General features: G+C 46.1%; 1 protein-coding gene across 2 annotated transcripts in view; it reads right to left on the bottom strand.

The window, feature by feature from the left end:
- stk11ip (serine/threonine kinase 11 interacting protein) overlaps positions 1–13,005 on the bottom strand; it is a 133,759-nt gene that overhangs the window by 86,997 nt on the left and 33,757 nt on the right. For both annotated transcript variants that reach the window (XM_048534777.2, XM_048534778.2), the window contains exons 7-12: positions 11,760–11,831; positions 9,916–10,045; positions 5,337–5,440; positions 4,345–4,434; positions 1,639–1,680; positions 647–802 (exon numbers count right to left, since the gene is read on the bottom strand). In XM_048534777.2, the coding sequence (XP_048390734.2) occupies positions 647–802; positions 1,639–1,680; positions 4,345–4,434; positions 5,337–5,440; positions 9,916–10,045; positions 11,760–11,831 (594 nt within the window). The remainder of the gene's footprint in view (positions 1–646; positions 803–1,638; positions 1,681–4,344; positions 4,435–5,336; positions 5,441–9,915; positions 10,046–11,759; positions 11,832–13,005) is intronic.

Below are 13,005 nucleotides of genomic sequence, written 5' to 3'. Positions count from 1 at the left end.
CACCACTCCGAATTTCCCATTGGATGAGTTAGTGACTATGGCTTACTTAAGATGTCGTGTTCTAGATTCCCGGGGGTTGAAAGCATTTTCTCTACATCAAGCCCATCTAATTTTCTAATTAAAATTGTAAAGGAGTTGGCCGGAGTACACCACAGGCTTGTATGTAAATCCAATGCTTTCCTTTTGGTATACTAGTTTGAGTGCATGGTCGAGGTAGGTTTATTTGGTAATGGAATATGCCCCACTTGCCTAGATGGGTGCAGCTCCAAGTAAAGCAGCTCAATGCCATCCAGGGCAAAGCAGCCCACACTCCCCTCCTTCAACATCCACTCCTTCCATCACTGCATTCTATCTACAAGTTATCCTGCAGAAATTCACCAAGCCTCCTCAGAAAGTACCTTCCGAACCACAGCCGCTTCCATCTAGAGGGACAAGGGCAGCAGATACATGGGAACACCACCAAATTCTCCTCCAGGACATATACCACCCAGATTTGACAATATATTGCTGTTCCTTTTCTGTCACCAAGTCAAAAATCCTAGAACTCCTGCCGTAATGGCACAGTGAGGAAAGCTACGCCACATGGACTGCCAGTCAGCAATACCCACATTCTATGAACCAAGGTATAAAAAGCTGAAGCATTTACCTTTTTGCGGGTGATTGGCCTGGCACTACTGTCTGATGGGTATATACATTCACTGCAGTTACTGTTCAGCGAGGATTCCAGAACACTCCTGAGCGTGCTATTCCGGGATGAGTGGCGCATTGACTGCCCTATCAGCCGGCCAGTCTTTGGTAGGTACTGCAAGAGGGAACATAGGACATAGAACAATACAGTGCAGAACAGGCCCTTCGGCCCTCGATGTTGCGCCGACCTGTGAACTAATCCAAGCCCATCCCCCTACACTATCCCATCATCACCCATATGCTTATCCAAGGACTGTTTAAATGCCCCTAATGTGACTGAGTTAACTACATTGGCAGGCAGGGCATTCCACACCCTTACCACTCTCTAAGTAAAGTATCTACCTCTGACATCCGTCTTAAACCTATTACCCCTCAACTTGTAGCTATGCCCCCCTCGTACAAGCTGACATCATCATCCTCAGAAAAGGGAGGTTATAGGGTTTCAGGATTGCAGCAGAGAGGGTGTACAAGATGCCAGAGAATGGTCAGAGGGAAAAGGGACCTCAGTTGTTGGTACTTTTTCTATTTAGAGTGAGTCGAAGGGGCTTGATACAGATATTATACAAACACACAAACAAAAAGACTTCAACACTTTTGAGTATGCTCTGCTAGTCAATAAGAATTACATGCTACTTGAAGAATAATTCACCTCATGGTCAACATGAATCTACTGAACTCATCTTTAAAAATATGCAAAGAGTCTCCTTCCACCACCTTTTCTAGAAGGAGGGGGCCAAAAGCTTGTTTGTCCTCCTTTCTGTTTTAAACAGGTGACCCATTTTTAAAGTGCTTAAAAGTTCAGACTCTGTATCTAGCCCCATGCTCTCGCCCTTCCTGGGTATGTTTGATGGGGACTGCATAGAAGGAGCATTCCTCTGAATTTGAGGAGGCAACATGTCATGTGGATGTGTAACAGACCAAAAGACGTTTTACTTGTGATGGGATACTCACTGTCAGCTCTGCCATAGTCAATGGGTCTCCATCCAAAATCAGCTGTGGAGGAATAACATAGGAGTCAATAATACAGCAACGATGCAATCAGAATGGGACACTGAACTCCTAAGTTCTCAACATCATTCATTATCCCTTCTGTCTTCAATATAATCCAACATGTATAGACACCATACTCATGGCATCCTTTCTAGCCTGACCTGTAAGCTCAAGTAAAAATTTCAGGAGAATGGAAGTGAAGAATATACATGCCAAAAGCAGACACTGTCAGATTACCAAGTTAATGGGAATCAGCTCCATTCTTCCCTGATTTGGGTTCAAAGTAGGAAAACTAGAAGACCCTCCCCACTTGCCCCACCAGAACCCAAGCATGATGCACCACTGATCACTGTACCTTCTACTGTCTGCGCCCTGACATTGAGAATTCCCTCCCTAAAACCTTCTCTGTCTCTTCTCTTTCTCACCATGCTTCTTAAAACCACAGTCTTTCGTCATCACGATATCACTTCACACGACTCGGTGCCAACACAATTTAATAATGCTCCTTTGAAATGTACCAGAGTAAATTACTATGGTAAAGGTGCTTATAAGTGCTGGTGGCTAGGTGCCATTTGTGGTCATAGTGAAGAGCAAAATGTGGATGGGAGACAAAGGTAAAAGCTAGGAAGCACTGATTGGGAAATTCGAACTTACAAACACACATCCCCATATTCTTCCACAACGCCAATTCACTCACCAAGGAAAAATCCAATTTCTCTTTCTCAGATCCAAAACAAATCACCTTTCACTGGACTTCCACCAAACACAACCTACCAGCATACCACAAAACACAAGAAAAACAAGTGGACCATTCAGCCGATCAAACGTGTTCTGCCATTCACAACATGTTGACAGTTTACTTTAAAAACATTAAAGCTACAAGCGAGAGGATGCCATTCGCCCATGCAATATGGGCTTGGCTGAACCTCTATCTCAACAGCATATTCCTGCTTTCTCCCCACACCCTTTGATGCCTTTATTCTAAAATAGTCTCTTCCTTCTTTAATATATTCAGTATCTTGGTTCCAAAGCCTTCTCTTGTAGAGAATTCCACAGTTTCATCATACTTTGAATCAGGCAATCTTTTGTCATCTCAGTCCTAAGTATCTACACCACTTCCCGAGTGTCCCCTGGTTCTGGACTCCCCAAATCCCTGCACCTAGTCTGTCCAGCTGTATTAGAATTTAGGACGATGAGAGGGAATCTAGTTGTAACATATAAAATTCTATTGAATACAGACCAATTTTGCCTCACAGGACTGTCCTGCCATCCCTGGTAACAGTTCCACGAACTTTTGGTGTACCACCTTTATGGCGAGAACATCCCCTCCGAGGGAGGGGAGGGAGGGAGGGAGAGAGACCAAAACTGTCCACAAATTCTCCAGGTGTGGGTTCACCAAGCTCGGTGTGACCTGCAGTCGGATCTTAGGCTTTGACTCCACTGGCCCAGCCACTCTCCATTTCTCACTTCCCCAAGACACCAAAAACCTGCGTTTTGCAGCCTTAAATATATTCCACAGGGGATCATTCACAACACTGAAACAGACGGGACAGACAAGCCCAAAACATTTTTATCACTTTCTCCAGCTCAGAAACGATCACAGCGATACCACATGAATACACGAACAAGGAACAAGAGAAGGACACTCCAGCCAAACCTGGTCTGCCGTTCAAAGTGATTGCTGCTGATCTGATCTTAATCTCAACTCCATAGTCTTGCACATCCCTGATAACCTTTCATCCTTTCGGTAACCAAGATTCAAACTATGTCTACCTGAAAAATGTTTAAAGATTCAGCACCCTTGGCCTTTTGAGGAAGGGGGTTCCAAAGACACACAATCCTGAGGAGAAAAACATTTTCTCATCTGTTTTAAATGGGTGACCCCTTGTTTTTAAAAGGGCACGTTTGTTGACACCAACACACGCACAAATTGCACTAGTTAAATCACAAATACATACAAACAGACTGGGGGGAGTGGGGTGGACAGACAGAGAGCGTGATTGGACATGGGAGGGCCTGCCAGCTTCTGGGCCCTCCTTGTTAGCACCCCACCTCCCAAGGCCTGGGCTCACCTTGTCGCCACCCACCTTCAACCCCCGACAGTCCCAGCTCCTAACTCCTCTTGCATCCTCATTCCAGGAATTACCTCTATCCAGAGTCTCCTCTCCCCAGTGAGCCCTATTTCAAAACCACATGCGGTTTCCTGCACATGCATTTGTCCTGGGGTGGGCAAGAGCAGGGGGCCGAGATTTCTAAATGATTGCATATCGTGTGCACGCACATTCCAAAACAGCACACTTGTAGCTGCCTGCAGTTGCGGGTGTTGGCAAGCACTGTCCATTTTTAACCTGTGACCCCCAATTCAAGATTCTCCCACAGCAGGAAACATCCTTTTCCATGTTAACCCAGTCAAGTCCCCTTAAGAACCTAATATGTTAAGTATTCTCTGACTCTTCCAAACTCCACCCTATCTAGCCTTTCCTCATCAGGCAATCCAGAATGATTGAAGGCAAAAGGAGGTCAGTGGATCGCATAAAGCCAAACCCAAAAGCAGTGACCAGCCCTGTCCCAGCATTGTGCTCCTCCCCAGCAACTCAGGAAAGGACCAGCTAGCAGTGAGAGATGCCAAACTCTAACCAGGTCAATAGTACCCACACAAATACTTACTCGCATGAAGGCTGCTTTGGGTGAAAGGTGATGGATAGTGCAGGGTCGATGCCGTTTTTGGTAACATACGGGGTTCCCTTGAAGGAAAAGCTGTAAGACAAGACACTACACATTACACACCTGCACTGAAGTTTGGCCAGATGGGGTAGAACATGGGAAAGCAGGATATGGAAGGAGTCGGCCATTCAGCCAATCAAACCTGCTCGGCTACTCGATAAGATGACGGCTGATTTGGCTGTGGTCACAACTCAACGTTCCTGCCTGTCTGCTACGCCCACACGAATACTCTGCACTGCTCTGCTCACCAACAAGTCTGAGTGCAACAGATTTAAGAAATTCCAGTATGGGCTGGGCAAAGTACATGAATTGGGAAATGAAACAGACAAAGTTCCTTGTACTTTTTGAAGCTGAAAGTAAAACTTCCTGTAATGCTGCCACACACTCCCAAGACAAGTATACCACAGGATTAGATTCAGAGTAAAGCTTCTTCTAAACTGTCCTGGGGTGGGCAAGGGGAAGGGTGGGGGGGGGGGGGGGGGGAGGAGACGAGGGGGACTGGGGTGGGGGAGGAGGAAGGCGAGAGACACACTATGTGATTGTTTTGCTCTTTTCTTACGGCAGGTGTGGACAGGTTGTGCCCTAAAGATGGGGCTGTTTCACACTGATTGTTTAACAGAGATTATTTGCATGCATTTCATTCAACCGAGAAGGGAGACCTGCATGCCAAGAAATCCAGATTAGCTCTGGATTTCACAAACCTCTGATGTGAAACACCAGCCTGCTCAGTTTTTCTGTGACTATTGGGCTCAAAACAATTGACCTCTGAAAGATTGAATTTTACTGCCTGGCATACTTTTTATACAAGAGTGCCGAAATTAAAAAGCTCACCTCATACCCAGCACAACACAGGTGCAGGATCTGTGCAAACTCCCCCAATCTTCCGTGTTCCCCAACTTACTGACCCTCACAGTGTTGCTACTCGCGCCACCCACCTCCTTTAGGCTGTGTAGCTGGGACAGAGGAGCAAGCTGTGCATGCTCCGAAATTATGTTGTACGCCAGATCCAGGTGTTTCAAATGTGATAAGTGCTCGACTCCTAAAAAGGGAATAAGATATCAGAAGATCAAAACAAAGAACCACTCTTGCCTTTATATAGCACCTTTCAGAAGTTCATGGCATGTCAAAGTGTAGTTGTTTTAATCATGACTATATTGCCTGATGTGCAGTAGCAATTTCAAATTACTTTCAAAAGGGAACCAAATAACTGCACACTCAACTATCTAAAAATTTATGACGTGGATGAAAGCGTATAATTGCTAAATTTTCTGCTGACACAAAGATATGTCAATAGGTAAATGCTGAGACAACGTAAAGAGCATCCACATGTAAGCGAGTAGGAAAACATTTGACTAATAGAATAGAATGTAACAATGCCAATTCAATCAATTTCCTGTCAATTGTCAATTTCTGATTCTCTCCACAGATGCTGCCAGACCTACTGAGATTTTCCAGCAATTTGTGTTTCGGATTTTCAGCACCCAGAGTTCTGTCAATTTCTCCTTTTTGGCAGGAAGAATACAAACACAGCTGACATTTTAAATGGAGAAAGATTGCAGAAGTCTTGAGGTGCATGTCTGCGTGTGCTAATACATTCATTTTTCAAGTTAATATGAGGGTATCTCAAGTGATTAGCAAAGGTAGTGAATTGAATGTTGAGGGAATGGACTAAAAGTAGGGCCGTTTTGCTCCCGTTACAGAAAGCATCATTGAAACCACAACTGGAGTACTACACATAGATTTTGAACTTGATACAGAAGGACATCATTGCATTAGATGCAGTTCAAAAATTATCTGACCCTTAGAATCTATTTTATGATGGAAGATTGGACAAGCTGAGCCTGTATCCACTGCAGTATGAAGTGGGGGGAGGAGAGAGAGAAGAGCAAGTGGGGAGTGGGGAGACCAGTGATAGAGAGAATGCGTGCAAGAAAATCATATTGAAACGGTGTGGCCTGAATCTTTTGATCTGAGTTGGAATACTGAACTGAGGCTGGACAGACAAGAGGTAGGAGAGACATGTTCCTGTGAAAATGAGGAATAGAAATGGCAAGATTAAGGAACCATGGATGACAGGTGAAATTGTGAGACTAGCCAAGAGGAAAAAGGAAACAAATATGAGGTCTAGGCGACTGAAGACAGACGAAGCTCTGCAAGAATATCAAGAATGTAAAGCGAATCTGAAACGAGGGATTAAGAGGGCTAAGAGAGGACATGAAGTATTGCTGGCAAACATGGTTAAGGAAAATCTCAAAGCTTTTTATTCATATATAAAGAGCAAGAGGGGAACTAGAGAAAGGATTGGCCCACTTAAGGACAAAGAAGGAAAGTTATGCGCTGAGTCAAAGAAAATGGGTGACATTCTTAACGAGTACTTTACATCGGTATTCACCAAGGAGAGGGACATGACAGATGTTGAGGTTAGGGATAGATGTTTGCTTAGTCAATGTCAAGTTGACATAAGGAAGGAGGAAGTCTTGGGTATCCTAAAAGACATTAAGGTGGACAAGTCTCCAGGTCCGGATGGGATCTATCCCAGGGTACTGAGGGAAGCGAGAGACGAAATAGCGAGGGCCTTAACAGATATCTTTGCAGCATCCTTCGACACGGGTGAGGTCCCGGAGGACTGGAGACTTGCTAATGTTGTCCCCTTGTTGAAGAAGGGCAGCAAGGGTAATCCAGGTAATTATCAAACGGTGAGCCTGACGTCAGTGGTAATGACTGGGGAAGATACTGAGGGATAGGATCTATTCCCATTTGGAAGAAAATGGGCTCAGTGATAGGCAACATGGTTTTGTACAGGGAAGGTCATGTCTTACCAACTTAATAGAATTCTTTGAGGACGTGACAAAGTTGACGAGGGAAAGGCTGTAGATGTCATATACATGGACTTCAGTAAGGTGTTTGATAAGGTTCCCCATGGCAGGCTGATGGAGAAAGTGAAGTCACATGGGGTCCAGGGTGTGCTAGCTAGATGGATTAAAAAAAAAACTGGCTGGGCAACAGGAGATAGAGGGTAGTAGTAGAAGGGAGTTTCCCAAATTAGAGACCTGTGACCAGGGGTGTTCCACAGGGATCTGTGCTGGGACCACTATTGTTTGTGATATATGTAAATGATCTGGAGGAAGGTGTAGGTGGTCTGATCAGCAAGTTTGCTGATGACACTGAGATTGGTGGAGTAGCAAAGAGTGAAGGGGACGGTGAGAGATTACAGCAGAATATGGATAGACTGGAGAGTTGGGCAGATAAATGGCAGATGGAGGTCAATCCGGGCAAATGCGAGGTGATGCATTTTGGAAGATCAAATTCAAGGGCAAACTATACAGTAAATGGAAAAGTCCGAGGAAAAATTGATGAACAGAGAGATCTGGGTGTTCAGGTCCATTGTTCCCTGAAGGTGACAACGCAGGTCAATAGGGTGGTCAAGAAGGCATATGGCATGCTTTCCTTCATTGGGCGGGGTATTGAGTACAAGAGTTGGCTGGTCATGTTGCAGTTGTATAGGACTTTGGTTCGGCCACATTTGGAGTAGTGTGTACGGTTCTGGTCGCCACATTACCAAAAGGATGTGGATACTTTGGAGAGGGTGCAGAGGAGGAGGCTCACCAGGATGTTGCTTGGGACAGAGGGTGCTAGCTATGAAGAGAGGTTGAGGAGGTTAGGATTATTTTCTTTAGAAAGACGAAGATTGAGGTCCACAAAATCATGAGGGGTATAGACAGGGTGGAGAGCAAAAAGCTTTTTCTCCCCCCAGAGTGGGGGACTCAATTACTAGGGGTCATGAGTTCAAAGTGAGAGGAGGAAAGTTTAAGGGAGACATGTGTGGAAAGTTCTTTTCACAGACGGTGGTGGGTGCCTGGAACGCGTTGCCAGCGGAGGTGGTAGGCGCAGACATGTTAGCGTCTTTTAAGATATATTTAGACAGGTACATGGATGGGCAGGGAGCAAATGGACACAGATCGTTAGAAAATAGATGACAGGTCAGACAGAGGATCTCGATCGGTGCAGGCTTGGAGGGCCGACGGGCCTGTTCCTGAAAAGAAAAAGGTCGCCCAGTTACCTTTTCAAGACCTCTAGTGAGGATTTGAATATGGAATGCACTGCCCGGAAATTTGGTGCAGACAGATTCAATTAAGACATTCAAGAGGGCATTGGATATAGAGAAAAGGCAGGAGATTGGCATTAGATGATAGAATGGACAATAGGCCGAATGGCCTCCAGTTGGGTCATAATTATTCTGAGATTCTCAATGCACGGCCTTCATAACAGAGCAGTCCAGTAAACCACACCAATATCAGTAGCAGTGAAGTATCACAGAAAACATTTCTCTTTTTATGGAAATCGGTGAGAGGGTAGATTGGGTAAGGTGTTCCTGCGTAGTGAGTGCGATCACGGAGATTCTATGGGGGAGGTGCATGGGGAGGTTTAGGGAACGGTTATAGTTAACTAAGAGTAAAAGCAGGTTTAATGGTTCTAATATAAAACAAAAGATGCTGATGATCAGAAACACACAAACATGAGCTGGAGAAACTCAGCAGGTCTTGACCTTACCTGCAGACAGGAGGAGTTAACATTTTGAGCCCAGTGACCCTTCTTTAGAACTTTGCTAATGTTTCCAAGGAAACTATTCAGTCATGGGTGAGAACCCTCTGATGTGACGTCAGGATCAGGGAGGTTTGAGAGTTCTAAGCAGTAGGTAATTGCCTATCGCAGGATTCCACTTTCTGGACAAATCCTACCAGATTAAAATCCCAGAACACCCAACAGTCCACTAACACCAAACAATGCCAAGGTTCTGGGAGGCAGCTCGTCATCAACTTCTCAAGGACAATTAGGGAAGGGCAGTAAATACTGGCCCACCCCAGTGATGTCTACATCTTGCAAATGAATAGGAATTAATTGTCAGCTGCATTGGAACATCCGAGACGTCACAACTTGAATCCCTCAGTATATCCACACTCTGCCTAAAGCAGTGACTAGGGAAATGTGCCACAAGGGGACTTGACCAGGATAGATACCAGAGAGGCAGGATTATCTCTCCGAGTCGAGAACTAGCAGATACCATTAGACATCAGGTGTCTCCTTCCTCTTCAGGAGGGAGAAGAGGGTCTCTGCAGATTTAAGCCTGACGTGAGGTAGGTGTGTGCGTGCGAGCAGTGGGGTTGGGGATGTCATTGAATATTTTTAGACCAAAGGTAGATTGACTCCCTTATTCATCAAGAATCTAAAGGTTATGAGGGTTGGACGAGTTGAGTTGACAGTACAATTGGTCATAATCTTAGCAGCAGACGGGAGAGACTCCAATGGCCTAATCCTTCTCTTGTGGGATGAGGGCATCACTGGCTAGGCAGCATTTAACCATATTGCTGTGGGTCTGGAGTCACATGTAGGTTGGATGAGGTGAGGATGGCAGATTTCCTTCCCCAAAGAGAATTAGTCTCTAAGTGACATAGTTGCAGAAACTGAAGACTCTCAACCACAAACTGAAAAACCCCAACACAGCAGCCAATTTACCATTAATGTTCTCCAAACTGTTATTGCGCAAGAGCAAAGTGGTCAGCTGAACTCGAGAGCAGGAGCTGAAGATGGGCACTCTCTCCAGAAGATTGTAGCTCAAGTTAACATATTCCAGTTCCGATAGGGGCTGGGGGTTGAGGAGACGACAGTTAGAGCATGCAGGAGAAGTCAGAAAAACAGGCTCTAACTGGAAGCAGAGATAATGGGAAATGCAGATGCTGGAGAATTCCAAGATAATAAAATGTGAGGCTGGATGAACACAGCAGGCCCAGCAGCATCTCAGGAGCACAAAGCTGACGTTTCGGGCCTAGACCCTTCATCAGAGAGGGGGATGGGGAGAGGGAACTGGAATAAATAGGGAGAGAGGGGGAGGCAGACCGAAGATGGAGAGTAAAGAAGATAGGTGGAGAGAGTATAGGTGGGGAGGTAGGGAGGGGATAGGTCAGTCCAGGGAAGACGGACAGGTCAAGGAGGTGGGATGAGGTTAGTAGGTAGCTGGGGGTGCGGCTTGGGGTGGGAGGAAGGGATGGGTGAGAGGAAGAACCGGTTAGGGAGGCAGAGACAGGTTGGACTGGTTTTGGGATGCAGTGGGTGGGGGGGGGGGGGGGGGGGGAGAGAGCTGGGCTGGTTGTGTGGTGCAGTAGGGGGAGGGGAGATTTTGAAACTGGTGAAGTCCACATTGATACCATTAGGCTGCAGGGTTCCCAAGCGGAATATGAGTTGCTGTTCCTGCAACCTTCGGGTGGCATCATTGTGGCAGTGCAGGAGGCCCATGATGGACATGTCATCTCGAGAATGGGAGGGGGAGTGGAAATGGTTTGCGACTGAGAGGTGCAGTTGTCAGTTCGCAACAAACAACTGCACCTCCCAGTCGCAAACCATTTCCACTCCCCCTCCCATTCTCTTGATGACATGTCCATCATGGGCCTCCTGCACTGCCACAATGATGCCACCTGAAGGTTGCAGGAACAGCAACTCATATTCCGCCTGGGAACCCTGCAGCCTAATGGTATCAATGTGGACTTCACCAGCTTCAAAATCTCCCCTTCCCCCACTGCATCCCTAAACCAGCCAAGTTCGTCCCCTCCCCCACTGCACCACACAACCAGCCCAGCTCTTCCCCCCCACCCACTGCATCCCAAAAACAGTCCAACCTGCCTCTGCCTCCCTAACCTGTTCTTCCTCTCACCCATCCCTTCCTCCCAGCCCAAGCCGCACCCCCATGTACCTACTAACATCATCCCACCTCCTTGACCTGTCCGTCTTCCCTGAACTGACCTATTCCCTCCCTACCTCCCCACCTATACTCTCTCCACCTTCGGTCCGCCTCCCCCTCTCTCCCTATTTATTCCAGTTCCCTCTCCCCATCCCACTCTCTGATGAAGGGTCTAGGCCCGAAACGTCAGCTTTTGTGCTCCTGAGATGCTGCTTGGCCTGCTGTGTTCATCCAGCCTCACACTTTGTTATCTTCTAACTGGAAGCACGTGCAGCCAGAGGGCTAATTGGCCAAGTACGCCAGCATCACCACATTTCATATATCTCCATGAGCAATCTACTTGGCAGCAACCATTAGCATTTGTATCTCCATTTACCTTACTCCCACCATCCTGCAATGGACCCCCACCCCCCCATCCCATTCCACTACTGTCTAAAATGGTTTGAATACAGCTTGAACCTCATCTCCATTACTAACTATCAGCATACAAGCCACATTTCAGTTCACATCAAACCAGAAACACATCCCACCATCTGCACCTACCCTTTCCCCCAACACATCAAAACCCTCAGCTGCAGAGATGGCCGTGTGGGGTACAGCCCCCACAATGGACGGAGGTCCTCACCTTGAGATGCTCCGCACAGTCCTGGATTCGGTTATGACTCAGGTCCAGAATCCGTAGCACACTGAGTAGGGACTGTTGGAACAGGACAGCAAAAGGAAAAAAGCAGGAATCAGCATGGAAACTGGTCTAGGACAGACGTTACTGCATTTTCAGCAACAGAATGTGTGTTACAGGACAAATAATTTATATTTCATCTGGAAGCAAATTTGAATTCCACCAGTGGGGCAATGGAGATTCATTTCTCAACAGCAACTAAAGGTTGTATTAAATGCTAGCCACGACAACATTTAATTAATGAATGAAAATTATCTTCTGTGGGGGGTAAGGTTGTGAGGAGAGTCAGGAACAGGAGTTGGTCACAATTACATTCCTCATTCCTACAGCCTAGGGAATCTTCAATGGAGCCAGTGTAAAGGAAGCTTTACTCTGTATCTAACCCTGTGCAGTCCCAGTCCTCGAAATCTTGATGGGGACAATGCTCACAGAGCTTTGTACCCAATGCTGTAAAGTACCTGTCCTTGAAGTGTTTGATGTAAAGTTTAAGTGTAAAGGGAGCTTTACTCTATCTAATCATGTACTGCACTCAAAGCTGAAACTGGCTGGATTTCTATTTAGAACAAAGAAAATGACTGCACAGGGACAAGCCCTTTGGCGCTCCAAACCTGCAGCAACATGCTGCCTGTCACAACTAAAACCCCTTATCCTTCCGGAGATCATGTCTCTACCTTATTCACGTATTTGTCAAGCTGCCCTTTAAAAGTCACCATTGTATCTGCTTCCACTACCTCCCCCAGCAGCGAGTTCCAGGCGCCCACCACACTAAAAATCTTGCCTCATACATTACCTTTAAACCTTGACCTGTGTACCTTTACATCCAGATCCCTCTGCCTATTAGTACTCTAAAGGGTTCTGCCATTTACTGTATATTTTCCATCTGGGTCAGACCTTCCAAAATGCATTACTTTATATTTTTCCAGGTTAAACTCAATCTGCCACCTCTCTGCCCAAGTCACCAACCCATCTACATCCAGCTGTATCTATTGATGGTCCTCATCACTATCCACAATTCCACCGACATTTGTGTCATCGGCAAATTTACTAATCAGAAGTTACATTTTCCTTCAAATTTTTTTTTATACAAATAGCAAAGGTCCTAACACTGATCCCTGAGGAAAGCCACTAGTCACAGCCCTCCATTCAGAAATGCATCGCCCCCCCCATGGCCCTTTGTCTTCTATGACTGAGC

This window comes from Stegostoma tigrinum, chromosome 7, assembly GCF_030684315.1.
Source record: "Stegostoma tigrinum isolate sSteTig4 chromosome 7, sSteTig4.hap1, whole genome shotgun sequence".
Classification (NCBI taxonomy): domain Eukaryota; kingdom Metazoa; phylum Chordata; class Chondrichthyes; order Orectolobiformes; family Stegostomatidae; genus Stegostoma; species Stegostoma tigrinum.
The sequence above is the reverse complement of the archived record's forward strand: the minus strand, read 5'-3'. Positions and strand labels throughout refer to the sequence as shown.